We start from the raw sequence: 18,495 nt of genomic DNA, 5'->3' as shown, positions 1-18,495 counted from the left end.
CCTGCAAATGTCCCTTAACTTTCCAAACATTGTTAAACTCCATTAATTCCAGTGGGTACACGCTCTGGGGAACACCCAACTCGCCCTCCATAGAGATCGGAGAAGCTAAGAGGTGTTAGGAGGGCAGCGAGAAGAATATGGCACTTGAGTACTGGAGACAGAGGGTGAAGCAGGCAGGTCACGAGTGCCAGAGGGCCAGCTTTCAGTTTGGATGACAGAGCCGAGGTCAGCAGGCACTCATGGAAAGCTTGGTAATACCAACAAGAAGCCCTCCACTGCATGACCACTATAATTCAAGTGCTAATCGTCACTGATCTGTATACACACGTACAACAAACTGCCCCTCCACAACACAGGACACAAAAGTATCAAATCGATGACATCAAATGTATTATATTGATCAAAAAAAGTATGAATATATAAAGATTAATACATAGTAACGAGAACAGCAGATAACCCAGGCGCAACCAACACACAAAAACACACCCGTTCACACAGACCAATCCATACTCACACAGTCACATATGTCCTAAAAAAATATAGGTTCAACAAACTATCAACATAAACATTCTAATAATGGCCCCCCTCAACAATAACGTTGATAACACTGGGAAACCCCGAATGGCTAGTGGATAAAATAGTGGTGTCAGCACAGTATCATTTAATCAGTGGAGAGCAATAGTTGGTACAGGTCATTTGTACAGAATTATTTTTCCATTAACATCAATGTATAAACTCAGGGGTAGGCAAATGAGAACAAGGACTCCAGGGCCGACATGCGTTTTGGTGGGTTACCCCGATGTTGGGTCTCATCTTCTTCAGGGTGTAATTATTTAGAAAGACAGAGGAGGAAGCGCCTGAATTAGAGAAAGCATGGATTACATCTGAGTTGCAGAAAATTATTCTGAAGATCCAGATGGAGACCCTGGCTGGAGACAAAAACAGGAGGCGGATGCCAACAATCTGCGAATAAATCGTAGAACAAGAAGAACGTTTTACTGCAAGGGGTTCATGTGATGGGGGACCAGGACCTCACCTGAAATCCCCCGTATGTTGGATAAGGACTCGGGTGTTCCTGTAGAGGTATTTCATGGCCGATAAAAGCAGGCCCCTGCTCCCCCTGCCTATGCATCCTATCAGGGGCCCCCCCTTCTGTGTGAGTTGTTACTCATGGAAAGCTTCCCTACTGGAATCGATTCAGTGGAATTTACACAATATACTAATCAAGATATCGAAGTAACTGAGCCAAAATGGGATTTATCCAGACTGTGTTAGTAGTCTACATGGTTTCATTAAAATAATGAGCCCAATTCCCAAAAATGGCCCCTCTGAATGCTTGGCACAATTAGGCATTGTAGAAATTTAAGACGCACCTGCAAATTCAGAAAAGTTGTGGCATGTACGAGCATAGTTTAAGATTTGCAAGCGTTGTGCATGTCCATCCAGAGCTTAATTTGAGCCGGTGGCTCCCGGTGCTTTGCATCGTCTCCTAATTGTCAGCTTTGGTGCTTGTGACAGTCTGTCACAAGGTGGCGATGTCTGGCTAATTTAGAGATGATCACTACAACAATTAATTATTAATGCAATATACATATTACAAGTGACTATTACTTGCCGCTCAAGCAACTCTTATAGCTTTGGGGGCCTGAAATAATCCGAATAGTCACACGTGTGGGAGTGTGATGGTTAGTAGTTGTGTTGCTACTATCATTGGAAGCATAGCAGGGGCAATGTGTGGTGCAAGCTACAGTGGCCTCCTGATGAGAGCCCTGGCATTTATTTATTTATTTCTGTTACTGATTGAGCACTGTTTAAGTCCTAGATATTGCTGCTGTGTGTGTTTTCTCTAGCACTTGTCTACAAAGCCCACGCATTTGTAGATTTAGTTTGTACATGCCTAGAGTAAGGCAATTATGTCAGAAATATTGTTTTGTTTCTTTATTATTATTGAACATATTTTTCAATAAAATGGCTTTGCTTTCCACAAGCTCTTTTCTGTGCACTAGCATCTACATGATTCAGATGTAAATGTAAAAGTGCAGATAAATGTCGTTTAAATGCTTGTGGATAACATCTATGTTTAGACTGTGTGGGTGTTTAACACATTTGCATTGCATTTGCCTCTCCAGTTTTCTGACACTCCCCTGGGAACAACCATTTCGGCACATCTAAGTCTCATTAAAGGGTGTCGAAGATGTACATATTTTACACGGGTGATGCACGTCTAGGCAGCGGCTCCACACCTTAGCCCTTTATACCTTAATGATACATAGTAAGTCACACACAGTTTACCTACGACTTTTTGCGTGTTTAAATCACACCTACAAACCGTCGGAGAAAACACAAACCTCTCTTACACCGTTTGAGAAGTCTGCACAAGTTATTTAGCAAAGCCAGTTAAGGGCTCAGTTGCTATGCAGAGCGGCTGTGTGAACATCTAATGCAGCTAGAGACTCTCAAATTTGCATGAATCTTTTAGATTTATGTATTGCTTTAAATGAGGGTACGTTTGACTGAAACTAAAACTCATGACAAGAATTATGTTGACTAGTTTTTCAGGGTGCTGGCCCACCCTAACAAGCATTGGCAAAGCCACTAGGTCTCGCCTATGTAAGAGCTTTTGGTTTTGCCAATATGTTTTATCCATGTTGTGCACCAGCGTGGCTGCTGTTCCGCATGGCTAAAAGTTAGGGGGGTAAAAGAGAGTGGTGTGAAGTGTGTTAAAGTGGAGTAGTGTGGAGTCTTTTGGGGTGGTGGAGTAGAGTGGAGTGTTATGGGGTGGCGTAAACAGTTGTGCAGTGGTGTGGAGTGCCGTAGAGTTGAGCGGAGTGGAGTGAAATAGAGTGTCATGAAGTGGTGTAGACTGTTGTGGAGGGAGTAGAATGTCGTAGAGTGGAAGGGGGTAGAGTTGAGAAGAGTGTTGTAGAGTGAATTGGCATAGAGTGTCATGGAATGGATTCGAACAGAGTGGAGTGGCATAGAGGATGTTGCATAGAGTGGAGTGGAGTAGAGAAGAGTAGATTGATGCAGTGTGTAGTGGCATACAGTGGAGTAGTGTAGGAGAGTGAAATGGCATGGTGGAGTAAAATGTTGTAGAGTCGAGTGGCGTAGAGTGAAGTGCACAGAGTGCCATAGAATGGAATGGCATATAGTGGAGTTGAGCTGAATGGAGTAGTGTGTCATAGAATAGTGTGAAGCACAGTGGCATGGAGTGACATAGAGTGGAGTGGAGTAGAGTTTAGTGGAGTAAATCTCCATACACTGTAGTGTGATATAGTGTAGTAAAGTAGAGTGGCCTAGAGTGAAGTGGTGTAAAGTACAGTGGTGCAAAGTAGATTGGCGTAGAGTGCATTGGCTCTGAGGAAAGTGGTGCAAACTGCATTGGCTTAGAGTACAGTGACGTGGAGTGGTGCACAGTAGATTGCAGTGGAGTAGCGCAGAATGGAGTATAGTACAGTGGTGTAGATTGCAGTGACGTAGAGCAGATTGTTTTAGAGTAGAGTGCAGTGGCATAGAGTGGAGAAGAGTTCAGAGGTGTAGAGTTGCATAGAGTAGAATAGAGTGGTGTAGAATGCAGTGGCGTGGAGCGCAGTGGTCCAGAATAGATTAGAGTGGCATAGAGTGGAGTAATGAAGAGTGTATTGGCATAGAGTGCATTGGAATAGAGAGTGCAGTAGAGTGGTGTAGAGTTAAGTCGGATAGAGTACAGGGGTGCAGCATGCAGGGGCGCAGAGTAGAGTGGTGCAGAGTGCAGTGACTCAGAGCGGCTTAGCATGCAGTGCCGTAGCATGCAGTGGCATAGAGTGTTGCAGAGTAGAGTATAGTGTGCAATAATGCAGAGTAGTTGAGGTAGGGTTCAGTAGTGTAGAATGCATTGGTTTTAAGTAAAATGGTGTAACATGGATTAGTGTAGAGAGCAGTGACGTAGAGCTTAGTGGTGTAGAGTTGTGTAGAACAGTGTTGCATAGAGTGGAGTGGCATAGAAGTAAGTGGCTTAGAGTGGAGTGGCACAGAGTGGAGTTTGAGTGACATAGAGTGCAGTGGCATAGGGTAGATTGTTTTAAAGTAGAGTGAAGTGGCATACAGTGGAGTGGTGCAGGGTTCAATGCAGTGTTATTGAGTAGAGTCGTGCAGAGTAGAGTGAAGTGGACTAGACAGGAGTGTTGTAGAGTGCAGTTGGGAATAGTAGTGTGCAGTACAGTGCCGTAGAGTGCAGTGGCATAGAGTGCAGTGGTGTAGAGTAGAGTAGAGTAGCATATAGTACAGTGGCTGAGAGCACAGTGTTGCACAGTAAGTGGCTTAGAGTGAAGTGGCATAGAATAAAGTGGTACAGAGTATAGTGCAGGGTAGAGTGTAGTGGCGTAAAGTGGAATGATGCAGAGAAGAGTGGCGTAGAGTGTAGTGGCATAGAGTTCATTGGTGTACAGTGTGGTAGAGTGGGACAGAGTTGAGTGCAGTTTTGCAGAGAAGACTGTCGTAGAGTGCAGTGGTGTATAGTAGAGTGGCGTTGAGTGCATTGGCGTGGAGTTCGGTTGCATAGAGTTGAGTGGTGCACAGAAAAATGCCATGGAGCACAGTGCCATGGCGCAGAGTGCAGTGGGGTAGAGTAGAGTGTTTCAGAGTAGAGTGAAGTAGTGCATAGTAGAGTAAAGTGGCATAGAGTATTGTGGCATAGTGTGAAGTTGAGTAGAGTAGAATAGAGCGTAGTGTGTAGTGGTGTGGAGTGCAGTGGCATAGGTGCAGTGGCAAACCGTGCAGTGGTTCCTAGTAAAGTAGTGCAGAATCGAGTGCAGTGGCGTGGAGTAGGGTAAAGTGTGGGGGCGGTGAGTGGCCCCAAAGGACTCCCATTGACCTTGGATTGATTGTTCCAGTCATGGGCACAAGGCCCAGCCACACAAGTGGGGCAGCGTTTCTATCCGGACAATTTGGGTAACATTGGATGGAGTCTTATAGATTTTCATTCCAGATGTTTCCATCATAGAACTATTAGGAAAATGTGTGATTTTAGGCAAAGTTTTAGGTTTGCAGGGCATTGTGGGTAAGAAAACCTCATGAGATGCATGCAAGGCCCACCACCCTGGAATCCCTGGGTGTCTAGTTTTAAAAAATATTCCAAAGAAATGGGCAATTTATTAACCCCTTGCAAGCTTGGGTATTCAATAGTATTAGGATAAACGGCCAACCAGGGGATAATTTATGAGAGATATCGATTGATTCTGTAAATTTAATACCCTAATAGGTTGCACCTGGACTGAATCCGGTAGTAATAACACGAAGTGCAAAATAGAGCTAATTAAAAAGATGGAGAGAACAGGCGTACTTGAAGAAAAGAATATATATTCTTAGTAAAGTTTTTTGCAATGCAAATAATGTGCCAAACAATTAACCCTTTCCGTGCTCCCGTCGGCCAACGGCCGTCGCAAGCACTACCTCGCTAGTGCTGCGCACGTCCGTTGGCTGACGCAGCCCCGCCCACTCAATAGAACTCCCGCGCCGCGGTTAAGGAGTTCAATAAAATGGGATACATAACATTCAGAATAATCATACACCTGACTGACTGAAAGGCTCAACTTGTAAAATTAGAAAACATAAATAATGGATACTCTGATATCAGGTATCAGTCTTTAGTTTAGATCAAAGAATTCAAGGACACAGATCCATGAGATATTTGATGTAGAAGAAGTGGAAACACTGTTGACGTTTCGATCTCTGATGTACTCAGTCTGCAAGACCATCCTCAGGACAGTATTGGCTACAGAAATTAGTCCCTGACTTCTTAGAGATAATTAACAATTATGATATTATAGATAACAATAAATAAATGGTTTGATCATTTTTGCTGAGTGCCTTGAAATTTTGTTATTGGGAGCTTGAGAGCGTTTGGCCATGTTCCATACCTCTATTTGAATTGATATTACTGCTAATTGAGTCCAGGTGTCACCGGTTGGGACATTATAATAGACAGAATCCATAGTTATCTGTCATAAATGATCCACTTTCGACCGTTTACTTTAATAGTTTTCAAAACTGTTGGTAGTTTGTAGGTTTCCATGGGTGGCTTCCGAGCATGTCCTCAATACCGAAGCTACCCTTATTTAACACTGACCTCCCAGGTAGTTTTTTAGGGCCTTTTGTGTCATGGTGTCTTGACCCACCCACACAAGTGGAGTACCATTTATATCGGGAGCTTTGGGGTAACGCTGAGTGGTTGAAATTGGTGGCTCCCTGCAGGTTCCAGAACTTTCTGTCACAGAAATGTGTGGAAAATGTGTGTTTTAAGTCCAAGGTTTGAGGTTTACAAGGGCTTCTGAGTAAAATTACCTGGTGAGAGCCATGCAAGTCATGCCACCCTGGACTCCCCCGGGTGTCTAGTTTTCAGAAATGTCTGGGTTTGCTAGGTTTTCCTGGGCGGCGACTGAGCTAGAGCCAAAAGTCTGCAGCTAGTCATGTTTTAAAAAAAGTGCATGGATTCTTTATTGCGTCACAGATGCTAGCCCAGCCACACAGCCACTTTATTGGGAGACATGTGGCGCTGCAGAATAGTAGAACATTTTTAGTACCAATATTGCATTTGCACCTTTCAAATGAAAGCCAGTATGTAAGAAAGAAGACTGTTTTTCAAAATGACCTCTGAATCACATGAACAGATGTGCAAATAACCACTGCTCCTCCCCATCTAGTTTACATCTTGTGTACATTTCAGAAATACATATGTTTCCTTTATACCCATTTTTCACTCTTTGTATTTTACTACATATTTCCTCAATGCTCAGTGCACAATGAAAAGCATTGTAGAGGGGCGGAGTTGGCAGGCCTGAAGATGGCTGCCATTTAGGCGAGCTCCTTCAGCCGTAGATATATCCTAAAACATCCTGGTGCTTACAATTGATGGGGGCTGCTGAGACCACCTCTATGCAGCCCACACCCCTCAGTGAAGCTGATATCCCAGAAGAAAGCGCTGTCTGAATACTGCATATCCCTGTACCACCCCTGTGAAGAAGAGTGCAGCATGGCGGAGTAGACTGCGTCTATCTCAGCCTGTGATCAAAGGTGGTGAGCTGCGGCTTGGACACCCAGGTGCTTTTGGGATATTGGCCCTGGTGTGATTGTGACCGCACTGGGACTGATTCAACCAGTGCAGCAGTGGCTCAGGTGGATAAATAGCCCGTGCTGGCTGGCACCGACAAGCGCAGCCGGCCTCACTTGGATGGACATGGGGTGCTGCACTGTACCACTTGGTGTGACCACAACATAGCGGGGACCGAGAGCAAAGAAGGGCACCCACAGCAATATCGGCATGGATGCCGGCAGTGCGAGGATCATCCCTCTGGCAAGTCCGCACTCATCTACAGGAGTCGGAGAGGAGTGAGGCAGCCTACTTCAAACTGCTTTAGCCCACCTCACTGTGCCGAGCACAGACAAGGAACCAGCACGCAGGAGCGGGAAGGATGAGAATGTAGAGGGAACTCATGCATACATAGCGCCCCCGCTGCACAGAGAGATATTCCAACGCTGGTAGAAGCACGTGTCTGACACCCATGTGGGGCTTATGTAACCATGAGCGGAAATGAGATTGCCCATGACTCTAGCCTGCTGATGGCTTAATGGGCACTGACAGGGGCAAAACTTGGGGTGTCTGGCCCTCCTGCATCCTATAATCTCGGGGCACGCTTTGCCAGCATTTCGATCCGCGGTGGGGTGCACGCAGGCTGCATGTCGTGAGTCCTCGGAGAGAGACTTAGAAAACCCCAGGTGAGACCCCTGGCAACAGGGTGCAGGCATCATACGACTGCTGTGTGTTGGCTTGCTCCCCCTGTGGAGTGGTCTGTCTGCTCCTTCTCCAGTCCTGCTGCGCTGAGATATTTGGGGCAGCCAGGCCTTAGACACGGTGTGATACTGCTACCTTTGGAGTTTTTTTGCAGATCTGGTGCTTAATCTGTTGCGGAAATTTTCACTTATACCAACGGCATTCAGCCCACAGGAACTCCTGTGCACCATGGGTGAAACTGATAAATCAAAACCTAAACTGCAGTTTGACTTGCGAAAGATGCCCAAAACACTTGAGGATGATGCCAAGGAGGAAGTGGGGTGTGATGAAACTGAGTCGGTGGTGAGTACTGATCTGCGACAAATCCTGGCAGCAATGCAGCACAGTCTCACTAAATTGGACTGGTAGATAGATGCCCTTACTTTCCGAATGGACAGCATGTCGGATTGCCTTGACAAACATATGAACACCTAGACATGGTTGAAAGGGCATGTCTCAGAAGATGAGCATGGCAATGCGTCAACTACTCAGAAACGAATGAAGAAGGTGGTACTGCAGTCAAAGACGGAGGATCTTGAAGCAAGATCACGGCGCAACAAACTCCGGATTGTGGGACTGGTGAAGTCCACAAAACTTGACAATATGAAAGGGTATGCGGAGCGACTTCTTGCAGACTTATTGGAGCGCGAGACATTGTCAGGCTTCTTCGTGGTTGAACGTCCCCACCTGACTCTGCCTCTGCGACCGATACCTGGAGCAGAGCCATGTCTTATTATCATTGCCCCTACTAAACTATAGAGATCGGGATATGGTGCTTCGCAGGGCTTGAGAACCCAAAGTGCTGCTGCATGAGGGTATGGACTCCGCATTCTACCCTGATTTCACACAGCAGGTTCAGGAAGCTCGAAAGCAGTTTCTTTCAGCCAAGCACAAACTCCAGGAACTAAAGCTGGAGTATAGTATACTCTATCCCGCGCACTTGTGGGAAATGGTGGACGGTAAAGCGTTGATTTTTGTGGATCCAAAACAAGTGCACTAGTTCCTCAAGCATGGTGCGATGGCGGAATCAAGCATACACTCTTCTAGATCAGAGGACTCAGATGCAATGGCTTCAAAGGACCCGGATGAATGAAGTGCACGTCGACTGCACTGACTGGGGGAGATCTGCTACTTGCGACTACCTGTTTAACTCATCAACTTAGCAGACACCACTTGCAGTACAGGTAATGTTAAGGAACTGCTTGCTTACAGCTGATGTCTGACCATGTGCCATATGTTGCCTCAAAGAGGTGCTAGGAATACTAGTGATGGACAATTGCTATGGGATAATGCTTTCACAGTCTTGGGTTGAGTGGGCATCTGTGTTAATTTGTTTCCTCTATTGCCCTCAACATACTTGAATGCAGGCTCAGGATTTGTGAGCAATCATGCAGGTTGGGGCGGTACAGGTAGGTGAGGTGGTGCATGCAACACAATTGTTATGTAAATGTTATAGCATGCACTTTGCTGTTGCACAGCCCCTGTGCTTTATCGACCCAGCGACATCTATCAACATGTGTGTGCCACCTGGTTATGTTTTGATATTTGTGGGCTTGGTAATGGGAGGACTAGCAGGGATAGATTTCTCACTGTGTATGTTGTGGGACCTCACAGTGTGGGTGGAGAAATGGTTTTGTTAAGTTCGACTGATTAATCTGAATTGGCAATGGCTGCTAACTGTTAATGTTATACTTGCTGCTCGAATGAGATTGATTGAGATGTGGGGCAATGGCAGATGACACGGGTCACACTACACAGGACACACAACCCCTTTATTGATCAGGTTTCTTAGATGTAATATCTGAGACCTAAACAACAGTAGGAAAGTGCGAAGGTTGTGGTGTATTTGCAGAGACGCAAGATTGATGTCGCTATGCTGCAAGAAAAGCATCTTGCACCCAGGAGTAGCAGGGTACTTGCTCTGCTAGTGTTTTACCACACACGCTAGAGGTGTGCTAATTGGGGTCAGACAGGGCGCGGATGTAAAGTTGCCAGAGGTGTGCACTGATCAGGGCGGAAGATATGTCATAGCTCACTTTACCAAAGATGATCTGACAACAGGTCTAGTAGGGGGGTACAGCCCTAATTATGATGACCCGCATTTCTGTCACACACTGAATGCCACATTAACGAAATAGGGGGACCTCCAACGGAGCTGGGGTGGGTACTCCAATTGTGTGTTGGATCCCGATCCAGATTGCTCTAAAAGTCCACGCCGGCGTCCCTCAGCACCAGCCTGGACTCTCCAAGAGATTGCGGCTCAGCATGGGTTGCTGGACTTTTGGAGACATAAGTACCCGATAGGGGAGGGATATACACACTACTTGACAGTGCATAATATTCATATGCCATTTGACTTCTGGTTAATATCACACAACTTAATACTGCGGGTGCATGGCTGCAAACCTTGGCCGCGCACATACTCTGATCATTCACCAGTTCTTATAGAGCTAGGATTGCACAGTCCACACTTAAACGCATTTACATGACGGTTCCGACAGTACTCCCTTCTAGATACAGTGTTCAAAGAACTTTCTCAGGCGATAGGTGATTTTTTCTGCATCAATGTTGGCTTGGTATCTATATCAGCGACGGTCTGGGAGACCTTTAAGGGCTATATCCGGTGGCACTATTTCTAAACACGCTGGGGCACTCCCTTACCTACGTGGTAGGATGGCTAAGTTGGAGGTAGAAATTGGAGAATTGGAAAGGAGATTTAGGGAGACAGCACAACGGAGTTTATTGAGAGACATACAAGCCAAGTTAGAAGAATGTCACAACACTGCACAGAGCAAAATAAATCATTTGGGGAAGTACGTGATGGCACGGGTGAATGGGGAGTGGGAGAGGCTGAGAGCCATGCTGACAGCATTGTTATCCCCCAATTGTGAGGATGACACAATTTTAATGCAAAAGGACGAACAGGAGACACTTTAAAAGGTATGCCTGGCAGTAGGGAACCAGGAACCAATGGGTTGAGGGTGACCTTTAATAAGGCGTGCCAGGAAGTACTTGTGCCCCACCTGATAACACTATATGAAGAGATGGTAAAGGATGGTTGTATGCCACCCTCTGTGCAGGAGGTACTATTGTTTGCCCTTCTAAGGCTGAGCTTGCTGCTCGCGAAGCATAGAATAGTACAAAGATGGGAATGGTTATCACCTCGGACACTGAGGTACAGGCACGTGGACATGACGTACTACAATACACAATCTGATACCCATCGAGACTTATTACCGATTTGCAGTCTCCCCAAAGATATTTGGGGTCCATATCATGCTTATTTGACAATCACTAGGGCAGACGAAGAATCTAGCGAAGGGGAGAACGAACCGTTGACCAGCTGATAGCAAAGAAATCTAAATGCCTCCTATGGATAGTAAAGTGTGCAACAGGTGTACTAGTGGTGGGGTGGCTACTCGAAGTGCTATAGAGGGGGAATGGCAGTCATTGCAAGTGGACCATCTCAGAGGGGGATTGGGAGCATCTCCAGACGTGGGGGGTTGTGTTGATCCGGTTAAGAAGCCCACCCTGTTCATCTGTGACAGCATTGGAAAATCTTTCATTCATTTGATCCCATCTCAAATATTGCATGTCATGATTACATCTGAATTAAGCTATGCCTATTGTCTAATTGTTATTATGCTATGTACGGCTGTAAAAATGTAAATAAAGTTAAAAAAGCCCAGAACATCTTTGTAAGGGGCAGCTCAGTTGTTGGCTCGGGGTACCTCATGTTCTTGGTGAACCTACAAACTCTATATATCCCTGAACCATTAGAGTCTAGCGGAAGTACCAGTCAATTATTTTTATGAGTAGGCTATCATGACAAGAAGTCACAGATAAAAGCATTGTCTCAAAGGCTGTTTTTTCCTACCCATTTTGCATACTTTTTATTTCAAAAGTTACCTTGTTTGGGAAAATCTTTGAGGGATCTCCATAAATGACCCATTGCTAAATTCAGAATTCGTCTACCGAAATGTGTAGCTTCCTGGCATCACCCATGGATTTCACATCTGTTTGCACCACAAACTAGGTTGAAAGTGCAAACATTTGAAAAAATTTGCTACTTGATATAAAAGTAGCAAAACTGTGGTTACATTTTTTTTTCCATACTGCTCTGCATGTTCCTGAAAGCTGGGAAAATGGTGATTTTTAGCACAGCAAACGTATTGCTGATCCCGCTTTTAGGAGTTAAACCAGACACTTTTTCCCATTCTTCCCCCCCAAAAAACCCCCTAAAATAACCCCCAAAATGTAGCTATATTTTGCCTACTTTCTCAGACCCCTCCTGGGGAATCGACAATCCCTAGGTACCTTTAGAGACCCCATGTTGTCAGCAAAAAAGGGTGCAAATTTGGCATGGATACCTTGTGTGTGTGGGAAGCCGAACCACAATAGTTTACTCCAAAACTATAAAAGTAAAATCAAATATTGTGTCTGGTGTCACTTAAGAACTAAGTTCTAAATCAATAGGAACTTATAGAGTTTTATTACAAATGGAGATAGGAATTACAAATAATTCCATGCTTTCCCTGATGGCTCTGATACTGAAGTACAACGTCAGAATTGTCAGGTTCAAGACTGCTAACCGCATATCTAAAGAGAAACATAGCAAAGGTATGAGGAGATTTAAAGTCCTGTCCATGTGGTCTGATTGGCTGCCCCGGGACACCAAAGGTGGCCACCTACGAGGGCAGCCACCCTTAGTGCCATAGGATGGCACAGACCCTGAGCGGTCTAGTGGTTGGGGGGACCAGTGGTCCCCCTGTGATGTCACTTCCGGTCATGGGGGGAGGGGTTGTAGGGCTATGTAGGCCAGGGGGCGAGGGTCAAGCGCCCTCTTTGTCCCTGGCCGCTGCTCGCGTGATCCTCGCCCTCCCTCATGGGGGGGGGGGGTCCATCGTGCGGGGCTGATTTGCTTTCCCTGCAGTTGTAGTGGGGGGGAGGGTGGCAGTTTTGAGGGAGGCGAGGTGGCGGCTGGGCCAGTTGCTCTTGCGTGCTCGGGTCCGTGGTTCCTCCCCCTGTGCACTCACCCTGCCCGCTCCTCACCGTGCCGTTGCCCCTGCACGCCCCGGCCCCGTGCCTCCTCTCCGTCTCGCGGCGGGTCGCGGGAGCGGCTTGGCTTCGGGCCCCGCTCCCTCCCTCGGTCACGGGTCGGGAGCGAGGGAGCGGCGCTTGCGGGTGGTGCTCCAGGAGTCTCTCCCCACCCCGCTGGTCTTTTGTCCTCGTTATTTTGGGGCCCTCGCTGGACTCTCTGGGGGTCCTATCGGACGGAGGACAGCCTCGCCTTAGCGCAAGCGCTCTCATGCTGTCTCGCGCGGGCTCCCCCCTCCCCTCGCAGCCTCACCGTCAGCTGCGCGGAAGGGCTGGGATCCTTTTGCCATATCGCAACCCTGGAGCGATGGTTCACTCCAGAGTCTGGAGATCGGCGAATTTATTTTTCTCCCTTTCTGCATAGTCCTAGCGTGGACTTCCCTCCCGTGTCTGTGCACTTTCTACAGGAGTCGGGGATCGGCGATCTAGTATTTCTTTCTTTTGCCTTTGACTTAGTACGGACTCCCCTGTTGGTGTCGTGCACCTTCATTAGGAACAGTACGGACACACCCGTCTTTACTTGTGAACAATTTCCTAGGCGAACGTCTCTTCATATTTAGCATTAGTGTCTATCTTTGCAGGTTGGACTTTAATTCTGCCGTGCTTGGGAATGCGGGGGGCAGGGGGGTGTTGTGGGGGCTTTTGACGCTCCTGCCTGTGCCTTTCTGCTGGACAGCGGGTTGAGTTGTTCAGCACACGCCAGTAGCGTGATTCTCCCCTGCCAGCCTCCTGGGGTCACGCATGGCCGCTGGTCGGTCAGCGCGGATGCATGTGACCAGCTCTCTTCCTACCCCCCCCCGCCCCCTCCCTTACGGGCGACCTTGTTCTTGGTGGGGGAGCGGGCTTTGGGGATTTAATGTGTTGTTTTTTGTCTTTCAGCAGGAGAGCGGCAAAGGGAAGGCCAACAAACATGGAGGGAACGGGGCAGTGGGGGGTGGTGGAGGGGCGGGTATGAGGTATTGATTGCTTTCAATTTCTATTACTGCAGGACTTCATCAAGATGGGTTTGTAGGATCTGAGGTATGAGGAGATTTAAAGTCCTGTCCATGTGGTCTGAGGTTTATGGGAAAATAAACCCCAAATGGACAGATGTCTGTGAGGAAAAGTAAAAGTTACCAGATCCACATAAAAAACATGGGGTTTCATACAATTTTTAATGCATAAACAATGAGAAACACTGCAAAATCAGCATACATGATTATCGACAGTACACTTTAGACAAACCAGAAAATGGATCGTCGCAAAAAAAGTCTATAGCACTATTCCTCTTCTTCGAATAATCAAAATCTTCCATTGCCTTCCACAGCGACAGAAGCCCGGAGATGCAAAACATAATATGAAACATTCTCTAACAAAGACCAATACATTAATGTGCTAGCATTACGGTATCCGCACTACCTGCAGCAATATCCTTCAAGAAAAGTTACATCAGAAGCACGCTGGAAAGCTTCATTCACGGGCCACGCTCAGGCAATTACGTCACACTGTGCTGTGCTCTGCAGAAATTGTGGGGAGAAAGGCCTTGCAGGGGGACAGTGATTGGGAGCGGGAATGAGCAGGAGCAGGATGAACAGAACACCAGAAACTGCTTCTATTTCAAATAATATGGTGTCTTCACGAAGAAGTGGCATAAATAAACTACATTATCATTCATATTTGTAATCATTTTTATTAATTGATTTTAAATGCGACATCATTCATTGATAATGAGTATTATTCATCATAAAATGACTTATTCACACACATTATTTGTTACCCAAAATTGCACATTTAAAAAAATTCTAACTTTGAAAAAACGTTATGCAGACATAAGCGAGAACTACCACCAAATAGTATATAAAAAATAAATACAAAGGGCTCAGCCCAGGGTTGAAAAAGTAGGCCTGGGCGGAGTACGCAGAGTTCTGTTCCGCAGAACTCCGTGAAGTATCAAAAAACTCTGCTGCGCAGAGTTTCGTGAGCGAAAGAGTGTGATGCTCGCACTGATTTTTAGCGCCGGGAGTTTGTCCCGCACTGTAAAATCACTGCTACCGGCACTGCGCGTCACGCCAGAGAGTGCTGCTTCTTTCGGCCACTCGCGTAGGTATTCTACGCGAGCTGCAGATTTCTCAACACAAGCAGTTGCGACCTGCTACGAGCACCAGTGTTGAGAAATCTCGCTGGGAGGCAGTCTAGCATGAAAAGAGTTTTGTGGAACTGCGCGGAGTTGACAAAACTCTGCAAACTCCTCCAGCTTAGCAGCATTCTACAACCACCCCTACGAAACCCTCTGCAGTTATGGGTTAATAGTAAATCTATATATCCATATGTATGTCTACTTAACAATATATCTTGTTTCGAGAGAGCCGGCCTTAAGGAATCTGTTCAGTTGTCGCTCCTCGGCCAGTTCAATTTTTAGGACACTGATCTGTAATAATACAAAGTGTAGACATTCTGTAAAGCTGATGTGGTTGGAGAAGACTGCTTTCCAGAAAACATAATTTCTTATCTGCTCATCCTTCTAAAGCCACCTTACTGGCTGGGGAACAGTAGCTGTTCAGTTTCTTGTGACATCACGGCTGAGCCTGAAGGGCGTTTCTTTAAGGTTAAATACCGTTGAATAATTCACGCAATCATGGATGTTTCTAAAGCAGTTTTTTAGCAGTCGTGGAGTCTATGGAGCAGTAATATAATGGAAGGAATCACGTCATTTGGTATATCATTAACATCCTCGTGTAGTTTTCAGAAAGATGTCCCTGTTGACAGTGAGTTACCGAACGTAAAGCATGCATTTTAAATAACCAGGCTTCGATTCCGTGCATTAAAGCAGTCTTGCCTTTTCCCTGTTGCTTGAATAATTATTGTTTACCGCTTAGTTGTGCAGATTAATAAAGATGCAACGTTTTTTAATGCAGGATGGCAATTTTTCTCATGCCACATACACCACAGAGAAACCTCCCAAGGCTCTGGTAATTGGACAGTCAGTATTTGCAGACTTTGGTAAGCTAACTTTTCTGCATGTTTATTTTCTTTTGCATTGGTGTTCTCTTGCTGATTTTAGGTGTCTGGAATTTATAAGCTCTGGGAAATTATAAATGAACAAAATATGTGTAAGTAGATGAAAAAGAAGATTGTGCCTCGTTAACTATTGTATTTGGAAATATTTCATTGCATTTGCTTGTATTAAAAATGTCACATTGTGCATACAAAAGATGGATTCGTAGGTCATGTTATTTGAATGATTCACCTAAAGACATATTGAGCAGAGCACTCATGATTATTGATGATTTTTCGCCCGGATGTTCTTAGTGTGTACAGGTCTGCATAGTACCTCTACAGCCACTAATGGTAAGTCAATAAACAGAATAAAATGAATGTATCCAGGCCATCGTTCATTCGAATCAAACATATTGCGTCGCGTTTTATGGAGTCCATTAAGAAAATCTCCACTGCTTTTGATATTCGTGGTCTTTTCTTTTGCCATTTATTAGGGAATAGTGCAGTCCTGCCAAGCCTGATACGACTCGCACAGTACTGTCGCCAAGGTTTGGAGGTTTGTACATTAATTGTTTGACCAAGTGTTTAATAGGATTCTACTCCAACAAAAAGATCATAAAGTGGCTTTGTATAAATAGCAAGATGTAACTGAATTAAAAGTAATTGCTGGAAGTTCTTGAATCAGTCTAGACCACTGATGATTACTCTGGCTGCATTCCATTCCATGTTTTAAGCTTGTCTGTACCATTACAGAATGGAGCGTATGATGAGCTAATTACTTTTATACATGACCAAAAAGGGACATCATCAAGGACTGATAGCTAGTGACCCCTCAGAACCGGAACACAAACTACCCCAGACACATTTCACACGTATTTGCACCTAAATCGTGTGAATGAGCTTGAGTCTATATGTGACAAAGCTCTTTGGGCCCAGGCCTCGGTTTGAAATGGAGGCTGTGACATGTCAGACCATTGTTTTCACTGGTGGCCTGAAAGCCACTCTGGAGACTGTAATTCAGCTACTTTGAACTAATGGATACAGGCAACTTCTTGTGCTGAAGACTATTTCAGCATGCCTCACTTTTGCGAGTGCATCAACTAGTAATATCGCAATGACTGAAGACAGAGATAGTATGGAGAGGAAATCCTTTAGATTCTGCCCTTCTTTCAATGCTCCATTCCTGTAGATGTACTTTCTTAGGTTCATGTATGGTCTAACAAGGTACCACCACCACCACCACCTCAGTGCCTGCCACGCTTTATCATGAATTTAGGTGCAAGAAGTCCAAGGAGGAGTACAAGGTGGGTACATCACACCCAAATGAAGTACAACATCTAAATTGAGTCTCATCAAGGTGCATTCAAATAAGATTTGGAAGGCACTAAAATAGGTGGTGTAAGGGAAGATTGATTCACATCAACAGTGGACCTTGAAAGAGGAGGAGTAGAGCATGAACCCCACCAGAAGCAGATTCCAACTCAATGAAACAGTCAACAGCTAGCATTGGATTAGAAATGTCAGACATTGCCATTCAATTGTTTATTCTGATATTGTGCATGTGAAATGCCATCCTTCACACAGGAGCCAATAGGATTCAATCTAGTAGAAGCTATAGCTCCTGAACTGGTAGTGGGTTTGATTTTGTTAGATCAATGCACCTACTCTACTGAGGGGTCCAACATTTGTTTAAGTTGAGACTCTCAGATTATGGCAAGCAGGCTTTTGGGCACATGCCAGGTGGGAGCAGCAAAGGTCCAAGGGCTGTAATTCACCCAAAGGATGGCAATGTTACTGCGGTAGATTGACTGTATAATCTTCCCTTTCCCCCAATGGTTGAGAAAGTCTTCACATACAACGGCTCAATCATGGAAGTGAGGTGATTATCTACCCCACTATGGAAGGGAATTTCTGTAACACGAAAGACCTTGGGGAAAATAATTTGGCCCCGTAAAGTGTCTTGAGTACGTTGGATGCCAAGTTGAGTATAAAGTAAAATCCACAACATTTGACAGCCAACTTAAAGCTAGTAAATTGGAGCCTAGCGATGATCAGGACTAAATTAGCTGATGAGGACTGAGGAAGATTTATTGATAAATTTCATATTTGTCTTTTTCAGGAAACCTGTGTGGCCAACAGAGTTTACAGGCAGGGCTATTCATTGATCAACATTGAGGCTTTAACATCTAAAGCTGGTAGGTCATCTGGAGGGCTACCTATATGGATCAAAATGGCACTCAACTGTATAGTCAAAGAAATTGATACTGATTGACTTGATCTACTTGTCCTTCGGAACTAGGCACCCTCTATCTCCTGGTAAACATCTATAGTGGTCTTCCCCTCACAACAAGGCTTCCTGAACTCCAAATACCCTGAACACACTATTAGAAATGCATCGTGCCAGGCACCATGTGGACATCCTGGGAGAATTAAACAACTGTTTGGGGCCTATCTTGCAATGTTAGAGTTGAGTAGAGTCGAGGACAAGTGTTTGGGAATTCCATCACTATGTATCCGTGAAGAAATATTAGGATGAGTATGGCGGCTTTACAAATAGTAGACATAGCTGTGTCCCATGGCCTAAGGGTGTGCAATGGCTGCTCCTTTTTGGACCA

General features: G+C 45.4%; 1 protein-coding gene across 1 annotated transcript in view; it reads left to right on the top strand.

Annotated features, from left to right (window-relative positions):
* The window catches only part of ITFG1 (integrin alpha FG-GAP repeat containing 1), a 1,092,549-nt gene that overhangs the window by 392,680 nt on the left and 681,374 nt on the right, over nucleotides 1–18,495 (top strand). Inside the window, exon 8 of the mRNA XM_078670869.1 lies at nucleotides 15,799–15,883. Within this exon, the coding sequence (XP_078526995.1) occupies nucleotides 15,799–15,883 (85 nt within the window). The remainder of the gene's footprint in view (nucleotides 1–15,798; nucleotides 15,884–18,495) is intronic.

The sequence above is a fragment of the Lissotriton helveticus genome, chromosome 12 (assembly GCF_964261635.1).
Source record: "Lissotriton helveticus chromosome 12, aLisHel1.1, whole genome shotgun sequence".
NCBI classification, from domain to species: Eukaryota; Metazoa; Chordata; class Amphibia; order Caudata; family Salamandridae; genus Lissotriton; species Lissotriton helveticus.
The sequence above is the reverse complement of the archived record's forward strand: the minus strand, read 5'-3'. Positions and strand labels throughout refer to the sequence as shown.